At 36.7% G+C, this 16,808-nt stretch overlaps 1 protein-coding gene across 1 annotated transcript; it reads left to right on the top strand.

The window, feature by feature from the left end:
• The first annotated feature begins 1,551 nt into the window (after positions 1 to 1,551).
• LOC144560734 (chalcone synthase 2-like) lies at positions 1,552 to 3,925 on the top strand. The gene is made up of 3 exons (XM_078309980.1): positions 1,552 to 1,672; positions 2,364 to 2,547; positions 2,814 to 3,925. The coding sequence occupies exons 2-3, from the start codon at positions 2,370 to 2,372 to the stop codon at positions 3,857 to 3,859; spliced, it is 1,224 nt and encodes a 407-aa protein (XP_078166106.1). The 5' UTR covers positions 1,552 to 1,672; positions 2,364 to 2,369; the 3' UTR covers positions 3,860 to 3,925.
• Positions 3,926 to 16,808: the final 12,883 nt, after the last annotated feature.

The following is a 16,808-nucleotide window of genomic DNA, read 5'->3' as shown; positions in this document are numbered from 1 at the left end:
ATGTTCCACTTAAAATAAACAACTAATTGAACTATTTTTTTTTTAAGATTACCGACTTTAAATGTCAATTAATAATTTTATTGATCAAAAACATATTTACAACAATGGGTCGAATGACTGTATTTTCAAAATTTAGTCATTTATTCTCAAAAAATATTCTAAACTAATCTAGTATCTAATCACCACGACGGCAACCAGATATTCACTGTCGCACTCCAATCGAAATGTTGATCATTGTAATTAATTGCCATCTCGCTCTACGATTGAATAAAAAAAAAGTTCAAGATATGTTTCATTCGCATGGGTAAACTACTTAACAGGGTCGGTATCCTTGTGGATATACTTCCATCAGTAATACTGATACCATCGAGAATAACAACTTTAATCGGTTACCCTAGGCAATAGTTATTTTTTACTCACATGAATTAAATAGATTCTTAATTAAGAAAATTAATGATATTGAGTATATCTAACATTTTTCTTATGACCAATTAATTGGACGATTTATTCTGTTGAAACATTAGGTTTTTAATGGTAAATTATTCGATATGTAATCAGTCTGCTAATTTCTGGATTGATCTAAACTGTAGTAATTTTTTTAGTAAAGGTTGATGGTCAAGTTATCAAACTATTCAATATTCACAAAAGATCTATTATTCATATGTCAAACATGCGACCTACCATACACGGTAGGTGTTGTAGTTGCCACTATAACAAAAGTTAATTCTCTAAACTGTGTAGTTTTTTTGTACTGTAGTGATACTTGGTCAATTCTAGGTAGCTTTAATTTCAGTAAACTTTTGTTTAGCGGTATCAGGTGGTTGATACATAATACAATTTCATTGTAAAACAACTTTGTTTCATACGGCCGGTGAGATTCTAGATATATTCACTTTGAGAACAAGTAAAAGATCAATTATATATTATTCCTAGTGCCACATCCAGAAAGAAAAGGTCCTTTAACTTTTGAATTTTCCTTAAGTTTACTGCTTTATTATGGCAATTAGGAAATATTAATCAAATGATCCATTTATTCCTAACTAACAGAGTAAATGGTCCAATACGTTAATGAATTTTCCAGTAATGGTTAGGTATAGGGATTAAATTTTCCAATAATTATCTTAGTTCTCTGAAAACAAAAATATTGAGGATGAGATTTTCAAATGAAAATAAATTTAGTATTCATTGAAAAAAAATTCATTTTTAAATAAAGGTCGGATTATATTATTTTGTCGATTCACTATAATTATTACCACATGTTTAATTTGCTAAAGATAGAACGACACCTAAGAAAATCATTTGCTATAATGCTTCACCAACCCACTCCTACAAATATAATATTAATGATGTTACGTTTGTTGTTAGAGTTGCCATAGAAGAAAAATTTTGTAATTTTGCGGTAAGTTCTGTGAATTTGAATGGAAAGTAAACCCTGGGATAGAGACAATTGGAGAAAGTAGGAGACGACAAAATAGGCTGACGAAATAAAGCACGGTTTGACTAGAACAACACATATATCGTTGAATCATAACAGTAATTTTTTCTATATAAAGGCCCATCATGCCACTCACTACTCCAACCCATTCCAAGCAAACCAATCTATTCTCATATCTCTCATCTTTGTTTGGTTTGAGATATCTACAACATTAATTATTTTCCTTTATTACCAAAGGTACTGTTCTTGTCTAGTTTTGTTATGATCATATATATTATATTTCAAACTGATAGTAACTCTGTACGTAGTGATAATAGCGTTGGTAACATACTCGTCTTTGTAGAAGGGACATGTTTTCGGTTGTGGTGGAGAAAACCATTTCTTCATTAATGCATTTATACGCAGTTATTTTATTATACATATAATGGGAAATAACTTGCTTTCTGTTTCTCAATTATACGTAGTTTTTTTTAATTATCTTTTGAGTTATATAGTTTTCAGGATGGAACTTACTAATATGTTTATAATTATAACTACATCTAGATTTATATGTATTATTGCTTTCTTTTCTTCCAAAAAGTTGGTAATGATTCATCGAATATCAAGGTGTCTTATATTTTATATTGCTCCAAGTGACACTTGTATGGCTGGCCTCAAAAGTTGTATGGTTATCAACTTGGCCAACTTATTATTTAATCATTTTGTATCTGTTATGATATAATTAAAATAACTATGTATGTGGACCATCAAAATTTTCTGATAGTTACATCTGACTTCATTCTGGAAAACCACACGCACTATATATGGGGCCCACATGTGGAATTTTCATTTGGGAGTCTTAATTAGATTGCTTCACTTCATACATCTCCCAGTATTTAATATAAGTGAAAACTAAAATATTAATTTTGTTGTTAATCTCTACGTGCAGGAGCAAATGGATGCTCTGAACCAGATACGTGAGGCACAACGGTCCCAAGGAACAGCCGCAGTGCTCGCAATCGGCACAGCAACCCCGCCTAATTTCATTGAGCAATCTCAATATGCCGACTACTATTTCCGTGTTACCAAGAGCGAGCACCTTAAAGAACTAAAGGAGGAGTTCCAGGAAATTTGTAAGAACCCTGCCAAACAAACACATACTTATAAATAATAATCTCATATAAATAATATTATCATGCAGTAAAATTAATATTATAGTTGATGAATTGAATGCCAAACAATAATATATTCAATTTTCATGTGTATTTTGATTAGATTTGAGAGAACCATGAGCTAAAAGATATATGCCACACTGTGAAAATGAATCAAAGTTTGCATTATGCATCCAGAAATACTTTTGAGAAAGGTTCTTTATTAATTTGCATTCAATTCTTTGTAGGTGACAAGACGAAAATCCGCAAGCGTCACTTTCACTTGACGGAGGAAATGCTTGAGAACCACCCCAAGATAGCCTCAAACAAGGATAAGGAATCACTTGATGCCAGGCAAGACCTTGTGTTACATGAGGTGCCGAAGCTTGGTCTCGAGGCAGCAGAGAAGGCCATCAAAGAGTGGGGCCAGTCTAAGTCAAAGATTACCCACTTACTTTTCCACACCACAACTGGAAGAATTGACATGCCTGGTGCCGATCGCCGGCTGTTAGAGCTTCTAGGTCTTTCTTCCTCAGTCAAACGGTCAATGATGTACCACCAAAACTGCTCTGGTGGTAACACAGTGCTTCGTCTGGCTAAGGATATAGCCGAGAACACACGAGGCACTCGTGTTCTTGTTATATGCTCAGAAATCTCGCTGACAGCCTTTCGTGGGCCATCCAAGGCAAACAAAGACACCCTCCTACCTCAAGCAATTCTCGGTGATGGAGCTGCAGCTGTTATCGTAGGGTCCGAGCCAGATCTGTCAGTGGAGCGTCCGCTTTATGAAATCATTACAGCTCGCCAAACTATTCTTCCAGGCACAGACGATTCATTCGTTGGCCACATTAGGCAAGACGGCCTCACGGTGCACATGTCACCTCCTGCACCTGAGTTCATCTCAAGCGGCATCATTAATGCTCTTTCAGAGATAGTTGAACCTCTCGGAATTATTACCGATTGGAATTCAGCCTTTTGGGGTGTGAATCCCGGTTTCCCGTCGATCCTAGAACAAGTGCAAGCTGACTTGGCACTAGACAAGGAGAAACTAAAGGTGACGAGGCATGTGCTTGCCGAGTATGGCAACATGATGAGTCCAACCATATTTTTCATGCTAGATGAAATGAGGAAGCAGTCAGCTGGAGCAGGAGCGGCAACCCTTGGAGGCGGAATGGAGTACGGGGTTCTTTTGGGGTTTGGGGCTGGAATCACCATGGAGACAACCGTCTTACGCGCCAATGCAAACACTTCGGTTGCATTAGAGACCGAGGAAGATGATGTCTGGATTATTTAATTATATTGATATGATTATATCTATGTGTGTTCCGAAAGAAACTCATCTTTTGTGATGAACTAGATACTGGGGATGCCATGATTCTATAGTATTTTACAAGCGTGAACTAAAAGAAATTTAATAAAGAAGAGAAGTTTGTTTATTTGTCTCCTATATATTCTAAATATTATTAATTCATAGGAAAAATAATTTTTATGTGATCCATGAAATATCGATATAACAACAATCTATTTTATCCGTGAGGATATAAAAATGAATATATGGTTGAAGGTAAAACCACCGAGATCATTATCACCAAGGACGCTTTAAGCTATTTCATACGAACAAACCAAAAAACTAAGTGGGTTTTACAATTCCTCTTGTAATTTTTCTTTCAATTTTTTTTAATAATTATTTGATTGTTCAATTTATATTATGTGACTTGGTACGTGTCAACATATATACATGAAATAACGGTTTGGCTTCAATTGTTTGACAAGGTCAATAAATACTTTTTCTCATTTTTCAAACTCACAACATATCTAGATTCAAGACCAGCAATAAACATAATTCACTAATATGATGACATAATCATGATAGAGGTATATATGTCCATGATCAGCTGCATTTTTTGATAGCTAGCTAGAGAAATTAGAAACGTAACCTACCTCTTCATTTTTGAAAACCGTCAACGTTGAACTTAAGCAAGGCTCGGAAAACAAATTATTTATTGCCGTAAATATTTTATTAATTTTGGAAGGGACATGGAATTACGCTCAAAATATAGAAGCTGAAAGGCCGAACATACAAGCCCAAATTCAAAGCAATTTATAGGTCCATAGAGAGCTTAAACCTAAATGGCTGATTGCACCATCATGGCCCATGTTTAATCGGAGCAATACAGAAGCTGATGATACGGCCCTAAAATTCGGCCCAAAAGGTGATAATCGGAGAAATACAAAAGCGCAAAGCTCAAAGACCGAACATACCGCAGCCTCGGCCATTTTTATTAATATCCAAAAAAAAGTTAATTTTAAAAATGCTCTCAGATTTGGTGTTTTTTTTTTTAAAATGCCCTGAACACCAAGCCCACGGGTAGCTCAAAAAATCCGCCAGATCGCCCCCTGCAGAGGCGGGCCAAACCCCTACCACACCGTCCCCTGCATGGAAGGACCACACGTCTAGCAGACTGCCCGGGCCAGGAGCGGTCCACTAGGGACCAGACCGCTCGTGGTCCGGGCGGTCCTCTTTTTTTTTTTTTTTTAGAGAAGAGATCATATTTTTTATTTAAATAATTTTGTGAATAAAAAGTTTTATTGTTTAGAGTGTACGCCAAAAAAAATAAGATATTTGATATATTTATGAAGTGATGTCGTAATTCTTTATAACTTTTATTAGATTTGTCAGTTGGATATCACAAGTCTAAATATAACACTAATTAATGACTTGACCTTGATTCTTAATAGTTTTTTTTATATTCAAATATATACAAGGAAATATGGTTAGCCTCAATGATGTCAACTTTTTTTTTTAGAGAATAATTGAATTATTTGATTATTATCAACATATACCATTTGCTCGGAGATAGGCAAACGAATACAATAAATAGTAAATGTATTTCAACATAATTATATCAATAATTATTGAATAATCTGTTAGGCTTTTGACTAAACAAAATACCGATCGTTGTGTGTCTACCGTCGAACAAAAACTTAAACTGAGTTTTTGAGGCACTAAACGATGTTTTTTTGAAATTCTGATGCTTCGGATACATGGGGGTAATCCCCAAGTGATATTCCCCCTTTTTCAAAAAGTGGTCATACGCGCAAATCTGACTTTCCTAGCCGAAGTTATGGCTGTTTAAAATTTTTTCGAAAGCTAAATTTTAGAAATTCATAACTAACTATAGAAAAATCCAAATAAATTAAAATTTATGTCAATTCTGTGTATTTTTTAATGTTATACATGCTGGTATAATCACTTTTACAATTTGGTCCCTGTATCAGTCCAGACTTGCTGATTTATCAAAAGATGTCAAATTTGATATACATATACATATACATATACATATACATATACATATACATATACATATATGAGTAGGGTTAAAATGCACCATTGGTTTTGTGCCCCAACCATACCCCACGTCTCTATCGCCGTTTACAAAGTTCAAACAGTCGATCCGAACCGTTCATCTTATTCTACATATTAAAATGTGCTTAGAGACCAAATTTTATATTTTTTGGAATTTTTTTACTATTTATTTAGATAGGTACAAAATCACTGTTTTTGGATGGTCCAGATGCAGTGATTTTGTACCTATCTAAATAAATAGTAAACAAATTCCAAAAAATATAAAATTTGGTCTCTAAGCACATTTTAATATGTAGAACAAGATGAACGGTTCGGATCGACTGTTTGAACTTTGTAAACGGAGATAGAGATGTGGAATATGGTTGGAGTACAAAACCAATGATGCATTTTAACCCTTCTCTGCAAGCAATATATAGAACTAAATTTGTTGGTCTTTTTTTTATAACATGATATCATGTTAGGTTAGTAATTGTAGTAGTAGTTTCCTTCTTATTTTGTTATTTCCAAGTAAAAATGCAGCAGTGATACTAAAAATGAGGAGCACAGCTAACAAGAGCAATGCCGGAGGATGCGAGATACCATTTGAAAGAGGTGATGGCATTTTTGTTTCAAGGTTGTTTTGTCGTCATTTAATCTTGCTCTCTTATCGTTGCGACTATGGCTTTGTATTATATAATAAAGTAGCAGTAATTGAGAACATCGTACATCCATCTGGCCTAGTTGAAATAAGGTTTGTACAAAGGTTGAACACCAAAGTTTAATTTCTATGACATCAAATTCTGAAGAAAACAAAAGGGTTAGGTCGAGGAAAATAAGATTAAAAAAACGTACATATTAGAGTCAAGCCGCACTTTTAAGTCAATCATATTTTTTTTTGGATCAACTATCCATTAGTTAATTTCCTCCATTAATCTCTCAGTCAATAACTACCTATGAGAACAGCTCATTAACTAGACATCATTAATTATTTGGGAACCACATAATATTTGATAGATTTTACAAGTGTTAATATATAATAGAGGAGGGTTCCAATGCCTCATTTTTTTCATACCTCATTATAACTCATATTTTATATTTTTGTTTTCAAAGTCCAAATTGTTGATCCGAACCGTTCAACAAAATATTTATACTAAAATATGCATGGAGATGAAATTTTATATTTTTTGGAAATTTTTTGCTATTTTTTAAGATAGATACAAAATCACTGTTTTTGTACCATTCAAAAAACAGTGATTTTCTACCCATCTTAAAAAATAGTAAAAAATATAAAATTTCATCCCTAACCATAAAATTTCATATCTAAGATACCAAATATTTAAAAAAAGAGTTAATTTCTCCTATACCCTTAGAGTGTTCTTCAATTTCTTATTTACCCTTCTACTCTTCATTATATCTAATATACCCCTTAATCTGTGCTTTTCTTTCTTATTTATCCACAAAATTAATTATCCATAATTAATGAGTCATGTAATCTATTATTGCCAATAATACCCCTCATTTACATCTGTCTTCTTCAATTATTTTTTCGCTCCATATGAAGCGCCTAAAAACCTCTGGATAATTAATTTTTTCAATCATTCTTTGTTTCCTTTTCTAATAACCAGTTGAGTACTTCCGCCACCTCAAATTCACCTGTTCAAGCATCAACAAACAAGGTGGTTACATCAGGTTAAAATGGAATGTATATAGAAACCGACCCTCTAAGCTTCTAACCCTTTAACAATGTTTTAACTGATAACAAATCTTGACACCAAATGAAGAGCAAAAACTTTGGCGATGGCCAGGGCGATGGCCAAGGCGAGAAGCAGACTCGTAACCTCCAACCGGTGAAGGAGAAGACATTGTTGGAAATATACGAAGAGGCCATGAAGGAAACACCCAAGGACATAGAAGAGCTAGGGATTGGGGGGACAACCAGAAAGGTCACTGGAGATGGCGGTGAGGCAAACACACAACCACGGGCTAGAATAACAATACTGCAACGTAGAGAGAAGGAGAAGAATATTGACGGTACGAGCCAAATAGACAAGGAAGAGCCAAAAAAAGAACAGAGAAAGACATGGGCTGAGGCTCGTTCCAAGGCAAGAAAGGTCACAGAACGAATCAATGGAGGAACGATGGCTTTTCAACTCGCAAAGGCAAAGGCGTCCAGGGAGGCAATCACAGCTTGCAGCAAGGAGGGCGCAAGGGTCCAACAAACCTTCGCGCAAGTGGTACACAGGTATGCGGCCTCTCACCAAGAGGATAAGGCGCCACCAACTCGCCCAAAGCCCCAGCAGGCTATCAGCTCGCAGCCCAAGATCATTCTCAATCACCACATCTTAGGTTTTAAAGAGCAAAAAGCAAAACAGTTATTGCAAAATGAAGATGGTTGGACTACAGTGTGCAGGAGAAAGATCAGAAGTCCCAGGCGTACTATCTACCTCAGCCCACAACAAAAGATATTGAAGGAAAACAATAAATGTTTTAATTGCTTTGTAAGGGGGCACAAGAAAGCCAATTGGAAAAACAAGGTCAGATGCATTAATTGTGATGAAATAGGACACATATCTCGTTACTGTCCCAAGAAAAGTTCAACAATCTTTAACAAGAAAGAGAACCCTCAAGGAGTTACTGCAGCTACCAACCAAGCAAGAAAAAATCAGCCAAATTTGATTATAAAAGAGAAACAACCAGAGAACTTACAATCCCACAAATTCAAACCCCAGAACAACCTCCAAAACACTCATCTCACACCTCAGAAACCACAACCTAAGGAAAACATGGATATCTCAAATTGGGAAACCATAGAACTCATGAACCCCGATTTGGTAGAAATAGAGAGAGGGGAAGATTTGGAAGTGTTCATTAACCCAAGAGTTGAACTCTTGCCCCCAAACACACCACTATACCGAACAGCGATAGTGCTGGCCGGGCCTAACCAAAATGACGCATTTCTAGCTCACCGTATTGCCACTCGACTAGCAAGCTACTTCAGGAAACAACCTCGTGATTTCAAAGTTCGTAAAGCACATTCATCAGTGGGGGATTATTTTGCAATTTTCCCTACTTATGATATGATGAAAGAAGCAACAGATGTTTGTGTTTTCACACTCGGGCTAGGCATTGAGGTTCAGCTGACTCAATGGACCAGAGAGGCAAGTATGATTTACGACCCTTCATCCAACCTTGCTAGAATCAAGCTCTATGGGGTTCCCCCCCAGAACTGGAACATACATGATACGACTGACATTGTTTCCGTCTTTGGGGAACTAAAAAAAATGTCTCCAGTCAATGAGACTGAAAACTATGAGTTTATCCACGTGCTGGTAGACTGCCATAACCCAAAGAGGGTTCCACGGTATTTAACAGCAAGAGCAGGAGACTACAAAGCACCGGTGGATGTAGTGCTCGACGGCTGGTTTTACACTTCGGAACCAAACCATCCCCCGCCAAGACGTGAGAACACTAGGGAGGGATCGCCCGACAACTGCTCGACAACTGCTCGACAAAATGCTGCACCTTACGCAAGAAACCGAACAACAACAAGGGATCGCCCGAGTGCCATCAACAACCACCATAGGAGAAACGGCCATGGGGAAGAACTTGACAAGAATATTGTTGAACTGGAGACATCAGTGAATCAAACAAATGGAGAGACCAAAAATCTAGAGGTACGGCAAGGGACTAATGGAGAGTCAATTCTAACCGTTACTAGTTTTCAAATGGAGCATGCGGCTGCAGGTGTGTACGGGGAATTAAATGTGACAAGCACGCTAGGGGAACAACTCAGAATTGTTATAACTGCTGACATTCCTAGAGCAGTGTGCGGCCTCTTCATAGAGACAAATGGGACATTTCCCTCTAAATGGCACCAAAAGTCTCCTTTTGATTTACTTTGGAAACGACACGCTTTTAATTCCTCAGTTCTTTCAACAATTGAAGTTCCTAATGGCAGAAAGAAAGAAGAAAGTTTCTCAAAGGGTCTACTCATGGGACCCATCGTGTCACAAGGTCAACAAATAGAGGAAACTTTCTTAGAGATAGCCCAACAGGCCGAAAATATGGCAGGCCCAATATATTTAGGACCAGCAGCTGCCAAGGAAAAAGAAGTGATCTCTCATATCAACCAAGAACAGCTCCTCTCTTTAGATGTTCTAAATTTAGGCCCAGATACTGGAGAAGAAAACTTAGCAAACTCACCAATTCGCCAAACCTCACCCATTCTCAACGAAAGCTTACCAGTACTTTCAGAAATAAACGGTGAGTCCCAAACCGGATCTCCACCTGGCTATTCGGGTCCGCCCCGATATGTAAGAGGACCTGTCAGACATAGCGCACGTCTCTCTGCCAAGAACAAAGGACCGTATCTCTGCCCAGAGGAAAGAGCTCGTCGTGTCTCAAAGCCCTACTCCGTCTCCTTCCACAAGAAAAGGCAAACTCGGAAGCACAACCTTTTGCCAGTCATGCTAGACTATCTCAAATCTTTGGATCCCTTGTCCGACAACCAAGCCGAGGCAGTACTCGCTCAAGCCGGCATTGCTTTGAATGAACAAATGGAGAAAATTGCCTTGGAGGCAATAACCGTGGAGTAATCTGCTTAGTAAGTGGGTTAGGGGGTTGAGGCAATTTTGGTTATTAATGTTAGAAAGACTTTATCAATTTTTAGTTTGTTTTGGTAGAAAGGTGGATTTTCTTTTTATGAGAATAGAGAGGAAATTTCAAAGGGAATCAGGATTTAGAAGGAAAGTCAACAGCATCAGGTGCTGTTTAAGGGATAGATGGTATGTTTTTCAATTTTTTTGTTTGAAGCGAAAGAAGGCTATAATTGTAAGAAGGCAGTGTTGTAAGACCTCATCTCCCATTATTATTAGTTGTTATGGTTACCTTGGTGTCAAAATAAGTTTCCAATGAATTATAAAACAAAGGTAAAAATAATTACATGGAATGTAAGGGGACTTAACGAAAGGGAGAAAAGACTAGCAATAAGGCAAACTTTCTTCATAGAAAAGCCGAGCATTGTATGTCTGCAAGAAACAAAATTAAGACAAGTGGATGATACGTTAAGGAAAGAGATATGTGGAAGAAGGTTAGATGGATTTCAAGCTATGAACTCGCAAGGATCAAGAGGAGGCATTCTCATAGCCTGGCAAAAAACGAGATTTTCATTGATTTCTACGGACACACATGAATTTTGTTTATCGATAAAACTAAGGGACACTTTTTTGGAGGAGGATGTCATGATAACTGGGGTTTACGGGCCATCCAGAGCAGACACAAGGGATCAATGTTTTCAAGAACTCCAAGCTGTATGCCCTAGGGATGGCACGCCTTGGTTAGTTTGCGGGGACTTCAATACAGTCCTTCAAACTAACGAAAGAAACACAACAGTAGCAAATTGGAGATGGGCACGAGCATTTGCAAGGTTGATTTCAGATTTGGGTCTTATAGACATGAGAATGTTGGGAAGGAGGTTCACATGGTCAAATGCGAGATTTACACCGACAATGGCTAAATTGGATAGGTTCCTTCAGTCAACCGAATGGAGTGCCCTTTTCTCAAACTCAAAACAGGAGGTGTTGCCAAATACAAATTCTGATCATAGCCCGGTCATGTATACAGCAACCATATCTTTAAAAAAAAACAAAGATTTTCATATTCGAAAACCTATGGCTGAAATCGGAAGAATTCATCAATTTCATGAATCAGGTATGGATCACACTACCACCTGTAGTGACACCAACACAATTGCATAATAAGCTAGAAAAGGTTAAATCCGAGATTACAAAATGGACAAGGGCACGGATTGGAAATGTCAAAAGACAAATAGGGGCATGCAGGGATTTCATAGGATGGCTAGATAAAGTCGAGGAGAGAAGAATATCAACTCAGTTAGAAAGAAAGACAAAGGCTCTAGTGAAACGGAGACACACCACTTTGGCGGTGTATGAAGAGGAGTTATGGAAGCAGAGAGCTAAAACCAAGTGGCAATTAGACGGAGACAATAACACTGCATATTTTCATGCATATGCGACCTCCTCACAGAGACAAAAAATAGTGGGAGAGGTAGAACACAATGGAAGAATGCACAAGGACCAACAAAGCAAAGCTCAGATTTTTCGCGAGTTCTACATAAATTTGATGGGAAAGGAAGAAGAGGGATTCCAGAACATAGATTGGCAGCAATTATACCCATTTCAGCATGACTTAGCAAACCTAGCAACTCCCATCACACAAGAGGAAATTGCACAGGTCATTCAAGAATGGCCTAACAACAAATCCCCGGGCCCCGAGGGTCTGACCGGTGAATTCTACAAAACCTTTGCACAAATGATCATTCCGGATTTATTGGCTGTTTTCACCTTGGTTTCCACCACGAATCAACCATTAGAACACCTAAACTCCTCACTTATAGTACTTCTGCCGAAAACAAACAACCCCAAGAAACCAACAGATTTTCGACCTATAAGCCTACTACACGGATGCCAAAAGATTTTTTCTAAAATCTTGGCTAATAGGCTTCAAGGACAGATAGATAGACTACTACATCAATCACAAACAGGATTTGTGAAGGGAAGACAAATTTCAGAAGGATTCGTATATGCAAGAGAGACACTGCAATTTGCAAGAAAAGCCAAGTTACCACTTGCAATTTTCAAAGCCGACATTCATAAGGCTTTCGATACAATCAATTGGAATTTCTTGTTAAAGGTAATGGAAGCTATGGGTTTCCCTCCACAATGGCTACTCTGGATAGAAAATTTGGCACTACAGGGATGCTCACAAATAATTCTCAACGGTCTTATTGGAAAGAAAATAATTCTAAAAAGAGGGGTGCGGCAAGGGGACCCACTTTCTCCTCTATTATTCATCATAGCTATAGACTTCTTACCGAGATGGATGCAAAAATTAAGCAACACTGGAGCTCTCAAAATGCCAATCAACTCCATGGAAGCATGCTTGTTATATGCCGATGATGCCCTATTTTTCATAAAACCCGAAGTGCAGCAGATTCAAGTGCTCAACTTGATCCTAAAAACCTTCCAGGAAATTTCGGGCCTAAAGGTAAATATGGATAAATCTGAATTGGTGGGGATGAATGTGCAAGAAAGAAACCTAGAAACCCTAATTACAAGCCTAGGGTGCAAAAAAGGAACTTGGCCTCTCAAGTATCTAGGTTTGCCACTAACAGAGGCAGCAGTGCCACGAGCAACATACAAAGCATTAATTTTGAAAATAGAGCAACGCCTTTCGGGTTGGGAAGCAAAGTTTCTCTCACTAGCAGGAATGATAGTTTTGATTAATGCGGTTCTAACAGCCATACCAATCTACTTCATGTCAGTTTTTCAGTTGCCACAATGGGTTATTGAAGAAATTGATCGTATTAGATGGAATTTTCTATGGCATGGGGCAAAGCAAGATCAAAGAAAAATTCATCTAGCAAATTGGGAGATGATTTGCATTCCCAGAAAATTGGGTGGTTTAGGAATCATTAATCTCAGATTTTTCAACACGGCACTTTTGACGAAATGGTTATGGCAATGTCATAAACCGAAACAAAAAATTTGGAAAACGATATTTGCTACCATATACTGCCAACAGGGACCAATGGCACTATATGAATCAGCTTTTTTCTCAAGGCATTTGAAAGAGGCACAATCTTTGAGTGAAAGCACATTTTTGAGAATACCAATACAGGGCACAAACATCAGATTTTGGAAAGAGGATTGGGGGCACGGGATCATCAGAGATATGCTTCATATACTGTTTACCTTCGCGCTAAACCAAGATTGCACAGTTAGGGAAGTTATTGGCACAAGGGATATGACCTCGTTATTCAAACCAATAACTTGAGATGAAGGAAACCAACAACTGTCACAATTGCAACAGTTGAAGCAGCTGCTGTGCCAGCAAATTGCCTCAACACAGGAGGTAATAGATGAAATAGCTTGGAAACCTCAAATCCAAGGTATTTTTTCTGTTAAAACAGCCTACTTTAGATTAAGTGACAGCCCTAGGATTGGTTCAAATGTGAGAAAAATATGGAAACTTAGAGTCCCACCTCGCTTCAAAATCTTTGCATGGTTACTCTATCATAATAAAATCCTCACAGCCAACAACCTTCAATCAAGAGGATTCATACTGGTGGGAATGTGTTACTTGTGTAGAAATAGTGGGGAGTCAACAAGGCATCTCTTCAATGAATACCAGAGTGGAACATCAATAACCAGAGGAGCAATGCAAATTATGGAGGTTAATCAAAGAGATAGAAATTAGGATTTTATTGAAGATATGGTAGATGCCGCAATATCAAGGAAAACCAGGGAAATAATCATAATTTCAAACTTCATGATATGGCGCGAGAGATGCAATCGGATTTTCAACGATAAAATCAAAACGGAGGAACAACTGATACAAGACATATTGCAACAGTGGAAAATATCACAAGCACCAAGAGATGATGGTAGAAGATTAAGAGATAATGGCTAATTAGAATTATTGTAACTTGCTTAATTTGGCTTAATGCTTGCATTACACTTTTATTCCTCCTTTTTTCTCATCATTTAGTCATCCTGTTTAGGCATTTCCTTTTCCTTTTTATGTTTTTATTTTATTTTTCCATCTTTACCCCTGTACGCAGCACAAGGTTTCCAATCCTAGAAACCTAAAATCTTTGTAACCGATTATGGTTAATTTAAATGAGGGCGTGACCCTTATTGTTTCTCAAAAAAAAAAAACTTTCATAAAAAAAACAGTGTTTTAACCACATAGCTCCCTCTTGGACTATTTTCCCTCCCAACTCATTAGGTCCCATTCTATCCCCTAGAAGATGTGATCATTCTGCTGCCTCCAAATCCACCAGCAAGTGCAAAGCACTCTTGTCACCATTATTCCTTGCTGACATCTCTCCGAACCGACAGTGCCATCCATGATTTCTCCCAAATTTGATGCACTGACAAGTCCGGTACCGGGTTTCATACCAGTATCCATTTACTTGGTGAATTCTGAACAATTCCCCAAACGGATCTTGCAAATCATAAAGTTTAGAGAAGATAGAATAGGTTTGAATATTTTGTATTCATTGTCACTCGCCCCTTACATTTGTTCTCTGGTTAGATAGCACCTGATTACATTTGTAACTATGATAAAACTAACTATAGTAATTAAAGAAGCTAACTACAGTAAAGAAGGCTATGGTTAGCCGTTATTGTTTACAGAGAAGATTCTTTAGGACTTCAGCTGTATCACGTTTGTTGTTGACTGGAGTTCTCCATTGATTGTCTAATACAAATGGAAATGTAAACATTAGATGGATCACCGTTTCAGTGCTTTGTCCATCACACATAACACAATCTGGCTCGCACTGTATCCTCCGTTTTATCATAACGTCCCTCATCAACAAATTTCTTTGAAACCGCAATTCTTACTGAAGGGGGGCACCTTTGCTGTCCATACTTCTTTGAAACCACAATTTGTTCTCTCCATCCGTTAGCACCTTATAGATGGATTTAGAACTATATCTCCCCGATTCTTCCTACTTCCAAACAATTTCACCTCACCAGTCTGACCATATAAGATTGAAATTGGGTGTTAGGCGTTTCATATGGAGCGAAAAAATAATTGAAGAAAGACAGATAAAATTGAGGGGTATTATTGACAACAATAGATTTAAATGAGTTATTAACTATGGATAATTAATTTTGTGGGCAAATAAGAAAGAAAGAAAAAATTAAGGAATATATTAGATATAATGAAGAGTACAGGAGTAAATAAGAAATTGAACAACTCTATAAGGATTTATGAAAAATTAACCCTTAAAAAAAATTGGACACGTCACACATTCATCTTTTACATGTTTTTAGAAGTGGGTTTTCTCCTTCGTTCAATCTCCCCAATTTTTTTTGACGACTCGTGAGGAAATTTGCAAATAAAAAATCATGAACATCTTCTACGTAATTTTCTCTTTCAAATGAGATCTATGATGACGTACTTTCGGATTGTTCGTCGTACAAGTATTCATCTGTCGTTGTGAATATCAAGTAGTGTAAGTATTCATATCTCGTCGAGTAAGTATTCATATCTCGTAATGCAAGTATAAATAATTCATGTCTGAAGTATTTGTACCTAACATATTTTATCAAAAAAAATTTCGTATGACAATGGATGACATTTAAAAATATTAATATTAAGTATTGCAAATATTTAAACATCATCATTCAAGTGTAAATAGTTTATATATCAAGTATTAATAACTAACATAATCTATAGAATTTTTATTTTTATTTCCATATGGCACTGGATGATGTATGAAAATATTAATTTCAAGTATTGCAAGTATTTATATCTCGTCATTCAAATGTTAATAATTTATGTATCAATTGTTTTATCTAAAATATTTTATTAATAGTATTTTTTTTCTTATGGCAACAGGTAACGTTTGAAAATATTAATATCAAATATGCAATTATTCATACCTAGTCATATAAGTGTAAATAGTTCATGTATCAATTATATGTATCTAACAAATTCTATTAATTTTTTTCCCATATGGCACATGATGATATCTAAAAGTATTAATATAAACTATTGCAAGTATCCATTAATCGTTATGCAAGTGTGAATAGTTCATGTATCAAGTGTTTGTACGTATCTAACAAATTCTATCAATTTTTTTTTATATAGTACTGGATGAAGTCTAAAAGTATTAATATCAAGTATTGCAGTATTCATACCTCGTCATGCAAGTGTGAATAGTTCGTGTATCAAGTGTTTGTATCTAACATATTCTCTATCTTTTTTTTTTCTTGTGACACTAGATTACGTTTGAAAGTATTAATATCAAATTATACAGTTTCGTGCTTGATTGTATTGATACGTAATATGACAAGTATTCATA

The sequence above is a fragment of the Carex rostrata genome, chromosome 10, assembly GCF_964058835.1.
Source record: "Carex rostrata chromosome 10, lpCarRost1.2, whole genome shotgun sequence".
NCBI classification, from domain to species: Eukaryota; Viridiplantae; Streptophyta; class Magnoliopsida; order Poales; family Cyperaceae; genus Carex; species Carex rostrata.
The sequence above is the reverse complement of the archived record's forward strand: the minus strand, read 5'-3'. Positions and strand labels throughout refer to the sequence as shown.